At 37.3% G+C, this 16,671-nt stretch overlaps 1 protein-coding gene across 2 annotated transcripts in view; it reads right to left on the bottom strand.

Moving 5' to 3' along the window:
* The window catches only part of Lsamp (limbic system associated membrane protein), a 2,072,304-nt gene that overhangs the window by 1,288,246 nt on the left and 767,387 nt on the right, over nt 1-16,671 (bottom strand). For both annotated transcript variants that reach the window (XM_087900115.1, XM_087900119.1), the window contains exon 2: nt 7,754-7,813. In XM_087900115.1, the coding sequence (XP_087756241.1) occupies nt 7,754-7,813 (60 nt within the window). The remainder of the gene's footprint in view (nt 1-7,753; nt 7,814-16,671) is intronic.

The raw sequence follows: 16,671 nt of genomic DNA, 5'->3' as shown, positions 1-16,671 counted from the left end.
TCTCCTTTTACATTTATTGGTAAAGAAAAATTAAGAACTTTGTCTTCAAGATCAAAACCTGCCATGTAAGTACTATACTAATCTGGCTGTGCCTAACTTTCAAGAGTAGTCGAGATTGTTCATGTTCATTGTGGTATGGCCTTAGACACACTAAGCAAGCTTCCTAAGGAGCAAGTCAACTGACAGTCTTATACTTATAACATTTACTACACTCATGAATCATAAATTTGTGACCGGCATGGTATGATATCTCTAAGTGATGCATTAGTGGCACGTATACTTTGGAGGTAACCAACAGCTAACTGGTCTTAATTGCAGGAGGGAAATTTTGACTCCAACTGAAAACCTAGCTAACTTTCTAGTGATTCATGAAGGCTTAGTTACCAGAAGAGAGTCTGCAGTTACTAATTTACTAAACCAGCATAACCTCTGACAATATTTTGTAAATATTTGTTTTTATAGGCACAGAAAAGTGTAGTCTTTATTCCTCATCAAAGTGACTTCTCTTTACTATAAAAGATGGAGAACTCTATAAAAAACTAAATCCAATAAAAAAAGCAGAGTTGTAGAGTCTACTCTCATTGTATACATCTACAAAATATTCCTATACTCAGGGAACATTGAACAGGGAGTAGAAAGATTTTAAGTGTCAGAGGGTCAGGAAGTGTCATCTGAGATTGTGTTTCCTAATAAAATCAGAAGAAAGCGACTCCTGTGAAGTCTCACCCACATGACCTCCTGAATGTGAGATGAACAAGGATGACATGAATTCATGTGTCAAACTGAATGGAAAAAAGTCTTTAGCCCTGAACAAACAACTGTTGGCAACTGAGGGAAGCTGAGAAGAGATGTGGCCTTCTCCAGAGAAGAGAACACAAACCAATTCTCCAGTCTGAAACAGCCCTGAAAACGAGTAGACAAACAACATTATACAGATCCAACAGGTTACCTTTAGGAATATATATCTATACACATACACACACAGACACACACACACACACACACACATGTACATACACATACACTCATGCAGGTATGCAAGTGTACATGCGTGGACACACACAATAACAATTAGTTAAAAGGGAGACCATGCATTTGATAGAGAGCAGAGGGACATAGTGGAGAGTTTGTATGAAGGAAAGAGAGGGAGAAATGTTGTGATTAAATTATAATCTCAAAAATAAATTAAACACTGTTTTGAGTAAAAGATCAAGGCCAACATCTCTAACGTGACTATCATAGCTTTTTACAATTTGACCTGTATCTTCTAAATGGAAATAAAGTTGCATCATGTGTTTAATTTTCCACTTATTCTTATCTATTCTTTATGGTAACAAGAAAACAGTATTAGTCATGAAAATTTAAAGAATTACTACTGACATACTGTGTACCATTTATGTCTGTTATTTTACCTGTTTTTTTTCCTCCTGTTTCCTCCTATACCTAGTGTCCTGGTGTTTTATCATATAATGTGGAGGTATAAAATTCAGACAGAAATGTCATCATTCTCATAAAACTTGGCTCTCTGGTTCTTCCCTTGAGCAAGAAGAAATCCCTTGGCACACTAAGATTTAATAATAATTTACCTACTCTACAGGTTGGTAGCTAATGGTTTCTACTTCATCTTCTACTTCTAAAAACACTAATACCATCAAATACTATAATATAATACCCTTGAAAGTAAAAATATCTATAGCGCCCATAATGACATAGTATCAAATAAAAGAACTTTTAAACTTCCTTCATTTGATACATTTATTCAGTAGTTTTATAACCCCTTTAACAAGCATAGCTATTTCTCTTTACCTCGCTCCTTTCTGAGTCATTTATTTACTGAATCAGAGGTATCCCCTCATTTCATCCAAGAAGTAACAGGTTGCAACTTTTCTATTTAAGGTGAAAAAAAATGCTAATCTTAGTTTTACACTAATTTAAACTTTTCCTCAAACTTTGCATAGTTGGGCATTGCAAGTCTATTTTAGATTGAGGATATAGCTCTACGAAATCCATGTAAAGCTAGATGGTTATATTTTCTCTCTTAAAGACTCTATATTCACATTCTCATAGACTCTGTCTACAGAATGGACAACAAACAGCTAATTTCTTGCTAGACCTTTGAATCCACAGGTAGTGTTGAAAGTGAAACAGTTCAGTTTGGGTAGATGAACTTGATGCATGTTGACGAAATACTTTTGAAGAGGATAATGGTTACAACATTAAATCATATACACATAAATATGCTATTGTAGAGGTAAGAGAGACAGTCTAACTTTTGAAACAATGACTATCTCCCTCTGCCCTCAGAATAAAAGTGACCTTTGATATATGATACAGTTTCATTTATGACTCTACAAATTTTATTTTCCTACTTCATGAGCAAAAAAAAAAATTCCCAATTTAACAGTATGTCAGAAAAAGCATGCTGGCAACAGTGTTGCCTTGGTTATAGTTATAAGTTGAACTATTTGGTGACATCATACTCTCTGACTTTTAGCAACTAGAATATAAGCATTTTTATCATGATAGAAATTTGGTTTCTTATACAACCTTTAGAAAATACGAAGGAAAGTCAAGGGCATAAAGCTTCTCTCCTTTGCAGAAGTCATAGGATAATGAAAAAGGGACACTTCTAGTAAGAGTTTGTGTGCTCCATGGCTTTCTGTCTCTCCTTGGTGACTGCAATGTTAGGAAAGTGAAGTTGTTTACTCAGACAGAGACAGCACCTGTTAATAAAACAAAACACTGTGTACTGCTTTCCAAACACGGTAGCTGAAGGCTTCCAAGTGTTTCAGCTTTATCATGATGCAATTGGTTTGATAGAAGACATTTGGTATTTAGGACACCATGGGAACTACACTCCTAAAACTGCTGATCTGCAATGGTTGCAAAAAAATTCGTCACAAACATTATGGTCTTCATGCATTGGTGAGTTCTCATAAATCAGTTCTGACTGCAGACTCTGTGGGCAAACATCATATACAAGACTGAAGATCGTGTCAGTCTCACAGTGGAGTTTGTTTTCCAACAAAAGAAATCAGCAAAAATCAAGGCCAAAGAACGGTCCTTATGCCAGATAGTCCTGACTCCTAACAGAATCCTGTCAGTGACTGGTGGGTTCTTGTTCTTTATCCTCCTCTACTCCTTCTCTCTCTCTCTGTCTCTCTCTGTCTCTGTCTCTCTCTCTCTCTCTCTCTCTCTCTGTCTGTCTCTCTGTCTCTCTGTCTCTCTGTCTCTCTGTCTCTCTCTCTCTCTCTCTCACACACACACACACACACACACACACACACACAGAGAGAGACACTGTTATGCCCTTTGTCAACCCGATCAATATTTCAGATGGAAATGAGTTGAACTCAGGGGAAGAGAGAGTCATATTGAGGTGTGAAAACATTTCAGGAAGAAAAAGACAGATCCGTTTAAGTGCACAAATACACCCAATAAATCATAGTGAGCTTGGTGGGGATGACTGCTCTTCCTCCTGGCAGCTTTGTAATTACTTGCTCAACACAGCAACAACTTTCTTTGGAAACAGTCGCTCTACATGCAAGACAATTCTAGCACTGGGATCATTGCTGACCGCAGCCAAGGCTCTCTATGTCACAGTCCATTAGTTAGGAGATGTATCTGAGCAGCCGCAAGTTTATTAAACCCTAGTGCTACTTCCCCCCATCACGTTTCTCAAGGTCTCCCAAGGGCAGTCATCAACTCTTTCTAATAGTTCATCAATCCAATCTGTAAATAATTCCAAGTTCAGACTTCCGGAATTATGAACCTCATCTATGAGAACTGAAAGCTCGCCGTTCGGTTTTCCCTCAACAAATTCTAATCTTTGGCTGAAGTGCACAATATGAGGTCCCGAGACATTCTACAATCAGTGAAAACCATTCTGTCCCTTTCCCCCCTGTGGATCTGCCTTGTCTGCATTTGTGTCTGGACATGTTAGAACATATTGAAATGAAAAGGATAGAAGCAGCCCTGCTTTGTGTGTGACTGAGATCTAACTTCACGAAACTACCTGCCTTGTTTATGACTCCCCATTTGTATTTAACCATGTAATGACTTGCATTATCCTCTAATTGGTTCCCATGTAAAAGCATCATTTTCTCAATTAGTTTGTAAGGAAAGGGGCCAAACCTTGAATGGTCTCATTTTGCCAGCAGCAGTACGTTAGAGTCGGCTTATGCAAATTCATGAAGACTAATTTTGAATTTTGTAGGGAATTCTTAGTCAATATAAAAGTAAAAACATAAAGGCCTATAATTAACTAAATGATAATAAAAGCAAATATAATAAAGACCCAAGGTTTATTATCACCCATTTTAGTATATGTTCGCATTATCTGTGGTTGTGAAATTATTTACAATTTTTTTTTCTGTTGTAAAAGCTTTCTGATGGTCCAGCACTCTGGTCTTTCTCCAGTTTTGTATTCAATAACTTTACGTTCAATAACTTACTGTTAATATACTAAAATTAACCAGAGTGTGAATATTTCTATCACAGAAATATACCAATACTAGATATCAGGGTTCACTATTCTATTCTAAAATCCTGGGTAAACATTTACCAGACTAACACTGATTACTATTTAAAATCTTGGTAAAGGAGTATATTCAACTACATGGAAGAGGAAAACACATGATAATAGGAATAAGTCATTGACTCATTATTTTACCTTAGATTTTGTTCGTATTTGCTACATTCTATACTGCATAATATATGGCTATCCATAGTCAAGGGTGAGGACAAAGTATTCTGAGAAACTCGGTGTTGTTCCTGATTAGGATTATTTGGCATGGACATAGCCTGATAACCAACGTTGGGAGACTCAACACCCCTTAATTTTTGTTTCTGAGTGCTTTGGACTTCATTCTGTAGAAAGGGTGTGTTGGAAATCCTAGTTTCAGTTATGTAAAGTCTAATGAACAACTATAGAAAACGGCTGGAAATATATTTGACTTTAGAAATAGAAAGCTAGGGCCAGGTGGTGGTGGCGCACGCCTTTAATCCCAGCACTCTGGAGGCAGAGGCAGGCGGATCTCTGTCAGTTCAGGGCCAACCTGGTCTACAGGAGCTAATTCCAGGGCAGGCTCCAAAGCTACAGAGAAACCCTGTCAGAAGGAAAGAAAGCCGGGGGAGGAATGCAGGAAGGAAGAAAGGAAGGAAGGGAGGAAGAAAAAGGAAAGAAAGAAAGAAAGAAAGAAAGAAAGAAAGAAAGAAAGAAAGAAAGAAAGAAAGAGCTAGGAACTCAGAAAACTTTAGGAAAAGCCCATTCTTATTTTTAGCAACTGATAGAATATAGTGAGTCAAATTCTGTCTCGATTAAGCACAAAACTAAATATATGTCATCAAAGTATTTTGATCCCAGATAAGAAATGATGTGTGAACTAATTTTAGGTATGTTGCTAGTATCATTGAGTACAAGGGAAACCTTAACATAAATGGTAGAATAGGAATACTTGGTAAGGAAAAATAAAATGAATATACTTAGTCTGGAGGACAGGTAAGAATTATAAATATTTCATGAACTGTCATTTAAAGAATTCATTAGGCCTACCTTTCCTTTAATGAACAACATTAGAATGTCTTTAAGTTGAAAAAATGAAAACAAAAATTTAATAAATAAAGCTCTTAAAATATGCAGTGTCCCTTTTAATGTCATAGTAAATCTCTATATGATGGGACATGTCAAAGTGTGAATAACTTGGCATGAAAGAGTGGAATACTGTTCTGGGTCTTTTCAAATGTTTTTTTGTTGTTGTTGTTGTTGTTGTTGTTGTTGTTATAGGAAAAAAGACAAGATGGAACTCCTACTTTTGATCCCTCCAATCTCTTATCTGCATCCTCTACAATCTAAGGTTTCTGAAAACAAGCTCTCTGGGGCAGCTTCCTTTCAAAAACTACTCCTGTATACATGGCATGAACAGTATTCAGAGAAGAAAACTAAGTTGACAGAGCATCCATCTGGCAAGCTGAGAAAGGTGACCTCTGACCTTGCAGTAGGAGACAAAGGTTTCAGCGGGTCCTAAGGCAATAGTGGAAAATGCAGCTGGAAGGGAGGTCCAATTAAAGGGGAAAAGGGAGAGTAAGACAAACGGTTCATGTCATTTACTCAGAAGGCCTTTCCAAGTCAATAGAACATTTTGCAGTACAAACATGCCGAAGAGGAAGAAGACAGTGCTAAAAGCATAAAGTCACAGAAGACAGGCATGTGACTCATCGCACAGCATGACATCTTGAGATCTTGCATGCAGGGTAATAACAGGGAGAAACTGGCTTTTTATTTACTTCTTTTGTTTTTAGTATCTTGCTGTCTTAGTTAGGAACTGCTATGGGCTAGCTTAGAGCATAAGCCCCGCTTGTTTTAAGCCATAAATACAGGGATAACTGAATTGATCCTGAAATCAGAATTTTTCCACTGAAGGGAAGTGTTGCGCACAAGGTGGACTTGGCATCAGATAGAGGTGGATCTATGTGGTTAGTCTGTGTGCATTGAATACGAATGTACATTAACTTTGCAGAAGTTACTTCTCCTTGTTTAAGCTGTATGCACACTGAACATGAAATCTATACTTCTGTCTAAGATTTGCTGTGCAATGAACTAAATATCACACCGTGTCTTGAACATACAAGATGGTGTCAGGCGAAAATAGGCACTCAATGCATAGTAATAACAATTGTTACTATTGTTATCATTAACTTTAAACAAGAGGTTTGCTGCATTCCACTAATCAGACTAAATGGAATGGTTTATTTCAGTGCTATAGGAAAACAATCAAAGAAAAACTAATCCCTCTTCACTACACACAGATTGATTTATATGTAAACAACAATGGCAATGGTATTGACCTTAATTCATTTGAAACATTGGTAATAGCAGGTTAAAGTGTAAAAAGTGTAGTTAACGCAAATTTATTGAAAATTCCTATGAAAAAATCCAACCTGAAGTGATTGCTTCTGTTCCGTGCACATCATTTTGATGGGAAGTGTAATTGTGCTTCCAGGTGCCTGGATGTGGGCTATTTGAAGAACAGTAAAGTTTAAAATAATGTCACATTTTATCTTTTCCAGTCCTCTGCAAGTCAAACAACTGACTAGCGAGGGTGGGATTTAATGACATATTGTTCCGAATGACTTAGAAGCCTCACACAAGTTGAAAGCTAAGAACAAGAGCATATGCAGGGGTGCACTCACACTGCTCGACAGCTTTGGATTCTGGACCAGTCTTGAAATCTAGACGTTTACTATCATTTTAAGGGGTTATAAAATACTATACAGTATCATTGCCCCTGGTCACTAAGCAAGTCTGCCGTTTAAGTTCCAGCAATGTTAAAATTCCATTCCTCATTTGGTTCAAATGTTTGGAAGTTCTCAGAGGTTAGTGGCAACAGCATCAAACAGTTAGGATATGGAATATCATGCTATCCCAGAGAGTTCAAGTGATGAGTCCTGGGAGGAGTAGGCGGGGAATGGGAGCAGGTGTGAATGGGAGGGAGCCGGTGTGAATGGGAGAAAGTGGCCACTGGAGAAGGAAACACTCTTCAGAAGAGCAAAGATGATGTGGCTGGGGGGAATGCAGCAGTTGGCCTTCGACAGTGAGATACAGGAATGATGGATAAGAAACTAAGTATCATGGTCACGGGGTGGACAATGGCATGGTATGGTATAGGAAGGGTGATACGTTCCCATGCAAGTAGGCATTTTGCTGTCCATGTGAGTCATCCACTAAGGTCCTTCTGCGAGTGAGGCCACCCACCTGGGATTGTGATTGGAGACAAATTTACTTCAGCAGGAGGCTGGTTCCAAAATGCCAGGACTAAAGAAAACAAAACAGAAAAAGAAAAAAACACTCACAATCTCCTACAGGTTTTGGCTAACAGGCTTAATGATAAACTCTATTTAGATATGATAGACGTATATCCTACAGCACTTAGCTCCAAGTATCCCCCTTGCTGTGGTCCTTCTGTCCACAGATTGATGAATAGTCATATTGGCTTATTTTAATATCTATCAGGATATGATATACTTCTCCATAATTAATTTTTCATTCCCAGGCATTTTTTTAAAAGTAGATCACTTTTTTGTATTGTTTTCCTTTACTATCAAATCCAAACCTTTCTCTTTCTTTTTCCTGGACATGACATTAAACAAGACACTGGATGACGTAAGAAGGTGACTTGTGCTATGACTGAAAATCAATGCTGTATTCCTGGCTTGTTGTAGGGATTTAAAACTACACAGAACTAAGTGATGAGTTGATGTGTGTGGCTCCTTAGAGTACATATGAGGTCATAACATCAGATTACAGTCTGCATGTGGAGGGCTGGGGCTCCTAAACAGACTGCTCTCTGGGAAGGCCTAAGACAGTGCTTTCAGTAGGAAACTTTTAATACAATGAAAATCCAACAGTGTCATAGGGGTGGATGAATAAAGTGTCGGGAAGAGCAGGCAGCAGAGGTTAAAGGAGGGAGGCCTTAAGACAGGAGCATACTGTCATACTCAATACTCAGAGAAAGAGGCAGACTAATAGAGATGGGCTACTAAAAACAGTCTGATTTATTTCCCGTTCATTTTATTTTCTGCATCCTTAGTAAACTTTATCCAGCAGAAACTCCCCAGTTGTTTAGAAATTATATTTACTCTAAGAACTCAGTGATTATGAAAAATTAACCTCCTCCAAATGAACAAAATGTTTTTTTCAATGACGTCTCTTTAACACTAAGTATCAAACAGAAAGATCTAGCAAGCACCAATGCAGCATCCCATCCCTGATCTGCCTCTGAGCATGCATTCTCCATCATCCCACTTGTTCAAGATCTCCATTTCAGTCTTGTTCTACGAAGCGGCTCGCAAGAAAGACGTGCTCACCGGAAGCTAAAGCGGGAACAAATTCCGATATGACACTTGCCCTGCTTCTGCAGCATTGTCAAGTCACTCTGAAAGGCTAACAACCACACACAACACTTAGTGGTCTTTGGAAAGCAGGGATTATTAATTGCCCAAAGTGCTTGCTTTTCTTTTTATTCATTGTTAGTTTCCACTATTCATAGATTTTTGTTTGTGTGTTTCTATTTTTTTTCCTTCTAAGTGTAAGAATGGAAAGTTCTGAAGCATTAAGTAAAAGTTGACTCAGTTAGACCCACATTAACTTCTGCCTTTTGTCTGGGAACATCACAGTATCTCAAAGAAGGGCTTACTTAACACGTTGTGGATCTCAAGAAGCATCCACTATGATCTATTGTGGTTCTACACTGTTATTCCAGCTCACTGTGAGGTGTAGGCTGTAGCAGGGCATTCATTGTGTGAAGAGGCTTTCAGGACACATCTCCACACAGCCCTCAGACTCTTGTACTTCTCCCTCGTCCAAAGTTTGTCACAAGTCCACCATTCAAGAGGCAATGCAATTTTTGGATACCACTGAAAATAACACATTGCTATTGTATAAAAACAGATTCAAATAAAGCCTACCTAAATGTCTGTCTTCACAGTGCTGTGGTATTTGCATTTTACGGAAAACATTTTAAAATCATTTTAGTAAGTGGAATCCATTTTCCTCCATGAACTGCTAATACTGAATTCTTAATAGCTTCCCCAGGGTTTTGTGTCTTGCTATGAAACCTTGAGTGATTTCATCATTGTTGAGGCACAGTAAATAATCACAGTTTATGTTCATAAGCATAAAACTCTCATCTATTACCCTTCCTAGGTTTTATATTCTTAAAGATAGAAAACTTATTTTCCATGCAATCTGAGTATGAGACAATGCTAAATTGGTTTATAAGCCTGGTGAACATTGGTATAAACATTCTTAAAAAGCTTTAATGTGTAATATCAACACTTTAAATCCTTATAGAGACAATTATGCTCCAAATTTCTCAGTTTTTAAATAAGTCATTGACTGATGCTTTCCTTTGTTGGAACTCATCTTTGTTTCCTTTTGCTTTGCTTCTTCTATTTTTTTTTTAACTTCATAAAAGTACCCATGTCAGCATGTTTTTCTTCTAAGTATCACCTTTGGGTTCATTTTCAAAATCTTAAATGTCCTTTGTGTTATGCAATCTTTTTAAAACTATCAGATATAAAGATGTTTCATAAAGGTAGACCAAGTGACTCCCATAGACAATATGAACACTTGATTGGCTCCCAGGAGTTAAGGGTAGACTCCTATTGGCTGAAGACACCACACACTTAGGACTCACCACAATATAAGTCTGCATGGTACCAAAAATACTATATAAGCTTCCAAAGGAGGGAAGAAAGTAAACAGTCTTACCCTGTTGCAAAACCTATAAACCGAGATAGTAACTAGTATGGCAAGATATCCAAAAAGCATAATAGGTAGCACTCAGCTGTCGAATTATAGTTAAGGCCCATTCAATGGGAGTCAAATCATGCCTGGTACTGAAAACCTAGCCAGCTTCCCAAAGCCAGTGGGATCATGGACATTAACAAAGAATCTTTGTCGGACGCTTGGCGAGACCAGCACTATTCCTCACTGCATTCTCTACCTTGTCCTTATGCTCACAGAGAATTGCAGCTGCCACCCCTCACTGAAGAAGCCTCTCTTTAAAGCAAATGGAAACCACCACAGAAGACCAGAACTGGACACAGTGGAGAGAACAATGGGGAATGAGGAGCCCAATCTCAGTGGATGCCTGTGTCACAGCTTGTGCATTAATGACCCAGGAACGTCTATGGAATCAGGTATAGAAATGTTGCAAGATCCAGAATACGAGAAACTCTACAGTGAAACAGTCTCTCCCATAAATTGATGCATAAAGAAAACCAGAAAAATGGCATTGTCAATGGGCATATTAATATAGAAGGGGGAAATTTCAAGGATCCCACCTCTGGCAAAGAACTACAAGTAACTCATGACTTTCTGGGAGAATTATTCTTTTCCAAGGTTAAGCCCCCTTTGGGGTTGCCCAAGGCAGAGTGGGGAGCCTTGAAAACATATAGTCACTGTTGTGGTTTGAAAAAAAATGACTTCCAAAGGTTGTGGCACTATTAAATATGGCCTTGTTGGAGGAAGTGGGAAAATGGGGAAAGGCTTTATGGTCTCTTACTCAAGCTTCCATGAGTGTGACTGTCACTCTACTTTCTATTGCCTGCTATGAAGATGTCAAAACTCTCAGCTCTAATCTGCCTGCACACCACCATGCTCCTTGCCATGATAGTGGACTGAACCTCTGAACTGTAAGCAAGTCACCACAATTAAATGGATGACCTTTGTAAGAGCTGCCTCGGTCATGATGTCTCTTCATAGCAATAAAAACTTTAACTAAGATAGTGACCAGCAATAAAAATGGATCAGAAGATTATATGTATATATTTGTTTATATACTTACATGTATATTATTTGTATATGTATACATCGCAATTATCAAAGAAAAGCTATCAACATGAGGGGATACATGGGAAGAGTTAAAAGGTAGATTCCTAGGAACGACTGGAGGGATGGAAGAGAGGAGACAAAGTGTTGTAATTCCATTTCAATTAAAATCATATTGAAAAAATAAAAATATAGAGGTTTTTTGATCATATTAGATATTATGCTGGGGTGATGACTTAGAAAGTAAAACATGGCTGTGCATGCATGGATGAAACAAGAGTTTGGATCCCCAAACCCCAAGAAAAATCAATGTGGGTATGGCAGTTAGCCTATAATTCTATAATATGAAAAGTAGAAATAGTGAATCTAGGAGCAGGCTGGCTGGCCAGACTAGACAGAATGTCAAGCTCTGGACTGAGCAAGAGACCTTGTGTTAATAGCAAAGATGACAAATGGCCAAGGAAGATCCCTGAGATCAACATCAGGCCTTCACACAAATGCACACATGGACTCATATACGCAAATCTGTTTTTCCATATGTGTGTACATGAATATGCACATGCATCCTACATATACACACATATGTAACTTGTATATGTTGTATATATGTGTGTATAGAGAACATACATATATTGTTGTATGTATCTGTATACATATGTGTGTGTAAACACACACACATATATGTATGTATATGTATCTTGAAGGTGATTGAGGTGACTCAATGAGTAATGACACTGTTCCAAGTCTGATGAAGGAGCAACGGAGTTACAGATATGTGTTTAAATATAGAATTATTAAAGGAAGTGATCCTTTAACAAACAAGAGCATTATTGATTCACTAATTCAATTCATATATGTTGATAACTATGTATTTTGCTTCAATGGGAAGCCTCAAAGTATGCCATTATGATCCCCATTATTTTAGATGTTAATATTAGTATACAGGCCAAGCGTGAAATAAACAGCTTCAATAATAACTCAAAACATGGGGACTGAAAAGAGGGCTCCACAGTTATCAGCACTGACTGATCTTCCAGAGGAGCTTCGTTCAGTTCTCAGCACCCAGATAACTACTTACAGTCATCTATAATTTCAGTTCCATGGAATATGATGCTCTTTTCAGGCTTCTGAAAGCACTACACGAACATTGTGCGCATACATACATACCAGCACTATATATTCATGTAAAATGATAAATTAAAAATTTAATGGGTAACTCAAATCTTTTACTTTTGAAAGTTTATATACAAGGGTACTTTGGGTAAATATTTCATGGATTAAAACATGAAATCGTTTCTTGATGTAACAAACATGTTTTAAGAGGCTGCTAGTTCATTTCCCGACTTCCTGGCAGCTCAGACATAAAATAACTGCACAGAAACTGTATTAATTGAATCACTGCTTGACTTACTATCTCTAGTTTTTTTATTGACTAGCTCTTACATCTTAATTTAACCCGTTTCTGTTAATCTGTGTAATGCTCCGTGGTTGTGGCTTACCAGCAAGGCTCTGTTCGGCATCTCCTTGACTCTGCCTTTTCCCCCCAGCATTGAGTTTAGTTTTACCTGCCTAGCTCTGTTCTGCCCTGCTATCAAGTCAAAGCATTTCTGTATTCACTAATCACAGTAATTTGGAATACAATCATTTCCCTTGTTCAGAATACAATCATTTTCCAAGAATATGGTAAGGATATCATACTTCAAGTGAAGTTCACCATTGTACCTGCAAACACTGATTTCAAAGATTTCTTAGGATCCAAGAAGCCCACATGTAAATTCTAGGTTAAACAATATTCTACATCTTCTTTCCTTCTTGTCTCTACTTGGAAACTCCAAACACTTTTAAAAGCTTTGTCTGATACTTTGTCACATTTTGATCTAGTCTCTTCAGCCTTCTGTAACAAATTATCACAGACCAGGTGACTTAGCAACTACAGAAATCAATTTCCCACAGTTCCAGGGTTGAGAAGTCCAAAAGGCACTGAGTAGATTCAATGCTGAGTGATTGAGGACCCTGTTTCTGATTGACAGTGGTAGTTCCTCACGGAGCTTTCACATTATGGATTGGACTAGCTAGCAATCTGGTATCTCTTTTATCATCTTGGTGGCTGCCCTTGTGATGAATTCACTTGCTAAAGGCCTAACCTCTTCAGACTGTCACGTGCATTGCTGGGATTTCAGTGTTAAAAGATGGAACCACAGATAGTTCCTCCACACCATTTTTGTACCATTTTTGTCCTGTTGTTTAAATGTTTTAAATATATAGTTAAATGTTCATCATATAATCTTTTTAGAAGTATAAAATCAATCTCTATACAGTACTTAATCATATTCGTTGATATTCTATTTTGTATAATAGTAACATTTTGTAGCCTGTTTCTTTTATTTTTTAGTTGTACAGACAAAAGGAGTTACTGTCTACTAGAACATTTATTGCAAAAAAAACATTTACCTTTAAATTATTTTATCAATTCAGACAGTGAATAAAATGTAGATAATAATAGTACTTTGTTCCAAGTTGACATGAGAATTTAGGGCCTTAAAACATTTAAGGCAACAAAGACAGCATACAGCATGGTCCCAGGCACACATTAATAAGGAATTCATATTTAGTATTATTAACTTTCTGGCTGATACAAGAGTGCATCTCACTAAAGTTACGGACAGCAGAGAGACATTTGTACTTTTCAATCTTGTTTACTCATTTGTGGTCTATTATGTTCTAATTTTTCTGTACTTTATGAAATTTTCTTTCTGCATCATAGCTATCCTGCTGTCTTCTTTTTTGGTGATATAGTTGTATATAATTTATTTTTAATTCTACTTAGTGATTATCTTTACAGCCTCCAAGACTAATCTTTTAAAACATAAAATATTACAAACATATGGAAAACTACAGATAAAACTATAACCGACAACAGACAGAAATGTTGTCATTAAATTTAGCAGATGCTAACATTGCGCTCTACTTACTTCAGAGCACCTCCTTAAAGAAATAAATCACAGATAGCGCTACAGACAACTCCACACCCAGAGCCTTGGTCCTGAAATTTGCGGCAGATACTCCTAAAGTTAATAATGGAAATGCTTTCAATCTCTTTATTTCTTTTCCTTGATGTTGCTATATATTCATATATAGAATTTATTTTATTGGGTATTATATGTGGCTTGGATATGAAATATCAGATGCAGCATTCCACATTTGCTGTTCAGAAGTGAGAATATTATAAAATGAAGGTTCTGACCTAAACCAAAGGATTAATCCATTGATAGGCTTTTAAGCAGTCAAATGAGAGGTGGTAGAAACTGGAAAGTGGGAGTCCTGTAGAGAGTGCATCCATGGGTATATCTTTGAAAGTTGTGTCTTGTTGCCAGTCTCTTCCTTTATTTAGGTCTGCATTCTGAAAGCCAGGAGCAAAGCAGCTTCCCTCACCACACATGGCACCACCCTTAGACTGAAATCATAGCAAGAATAGGTTTTCTTCCTTTAAGTGGTTTAACTCAATTATTTTGTCATATTACTGGAACACTATCACAATTGTGATAACTGTATCAGATACTTCTCATAATAAAAGTGTTTCTTTTCAAGCTTTTACTCAATTAAAAAAAATACTTAACTCTGCTTTTAAAAGATTTTTATCTTCCTTACCTTTCTGTTTTACATGAAATTTCTTTATGATGGGCTTCTCAATCTTGTTTCACCTAATAATTGGTTGTTTTACACATTATAGTAACTTTAAAATGTTTGTATATATTATATTGCCTATGGCTTCTTAAGTTTTTCTACCATATTATTACTACAAATTCTCAAACTGTTGTCTCACAGTATTCAGTTCATATTTTTATTTTGACAGCTTTCCTTTCAATCTACCATCAGGCCTGCCCAACCACTCTGGAGGAACTAGTCTACAGAATTTTCACAGTATCTTATTATTTTCCTATTACTGAATTTACTTTCCATGGATATAATATGCTTTCATGTGCTATTGAGGGAACCAAATATTTCTCTTGCTTATTCTGTTAACTGTTTCTTTTAAAGAATGTCTGTTTTTCACTTGCTTCAAGCCAGTAGCCTTGCCCATATTCACATTCATTTCTTGGTTTTATTTATACAGTGTATCAGCATTTTCCTATATATTTGGGTTGAGGAAAGACACATGCAGTGGCCAAAGGACAGTTTGTAGGTGTCGCTACACTTCTGCTGTGTGTCAGCAAAGCAAGAGTCTATACCTGCTGAGCCATTTCACTGGTCCCTGAGTTGTATTTATAGCTAATCAATTTTAGACAGAGAGCAAATAGATTCAAATTTACTGCCCACAAATACACACTGTATGTAGATTACCTTTCTACAGCTGTGTTCACTTGACTGATCAATGGGTTGCAGTTTATGAAGACACAATAAACTCTGTGCAACTTTTAGTTGAGTCTGTTAAACTTGGTTCTATGTGGCTCTACCACACTAAAAATGGATAGTGCTTCATCTCAAGTGCAGGAATGGCTATGAACAGCAAATTAAGCACATTACAAACACTTGTTTCTGCCCGCTGCTGCTAAGACTTGTGTCCTTGCCTGTTTACCACCACCCTATAACTAGACCTTCATAGTTAGAGATAACAGAATTGCACACTTGTCTTCTAGTGTATCTCAGCTACAGATGTACTGCAATGCACCGAGAACGAGCAACTGCTCTAAGGCCTGGAGGAAACCAGCAGTACTTAGCTACTAGATGCAGTAGCTGCTCAGTCATAAAGGAGCCACTCAGTTGGCTGATATAAGTTCTTTTGTTTTTGGCCCATGGGATAGACAATAAGAATACAAAACTTTTTAAGCTTTATTTTTCTATTAGTAGTCAGGTAAATTGTATCTTCTGGTCCATCCATTGTAGAGTCTCCATGAGTAGCTTTGTCAGTCTTACAGGTTTAGAAGACTGTCGTTCAAGGCTGTGAAGGATATTCTTGATTTTGAATGGTAGCATGGTGGGAAAGGATATCCTTGATGGTGGCATGGTGGTGAAGGATATTCCTGATTTTGGATGGCAGCATGGTGGTGCATCCAATTGAATTGAGAGAGCAGATAATGTAGTAGGGACTGCTTCCTTGTCAAATGGAATCTCGGACTCCCAATGTTTCTTCTACAGTTCTGATATGTTAAGTCCCATAATGCAGGTTCACTCTCATTGCTCTACTGTGTTTTTTGCTTCAGGTCTTACTATCATTGTGGAATGTTATTTCTAGGTCTGTTACTTTTGTTTATGCTGCATTTGCTTAGCTCTTTAAAACTGTGATTCTTTGCCTGTCTAAAACACTTAATGGTCTAATAAAGAGCAGAATGGCTAATAGT

The sequence above is a fragment of the Myodes glareolus genome, chromosome 2 (genome assembly GCF_982192425.1).
Source record: "Myodes glareolus chromosome 2, mMyoGla1.1, whole genome shotgun sequence".
In the NCBI taxonomy this organism is placed as follows: domain Eukaryota; kingdom Metazoa; phylum Chordata; class Mammalia; order Rodentia; family Cricetidae; genus Myodes; species Myodes glareolus.
This window is presented reverse-complemented; position numbering and strand designations above follow the sequence as displayed.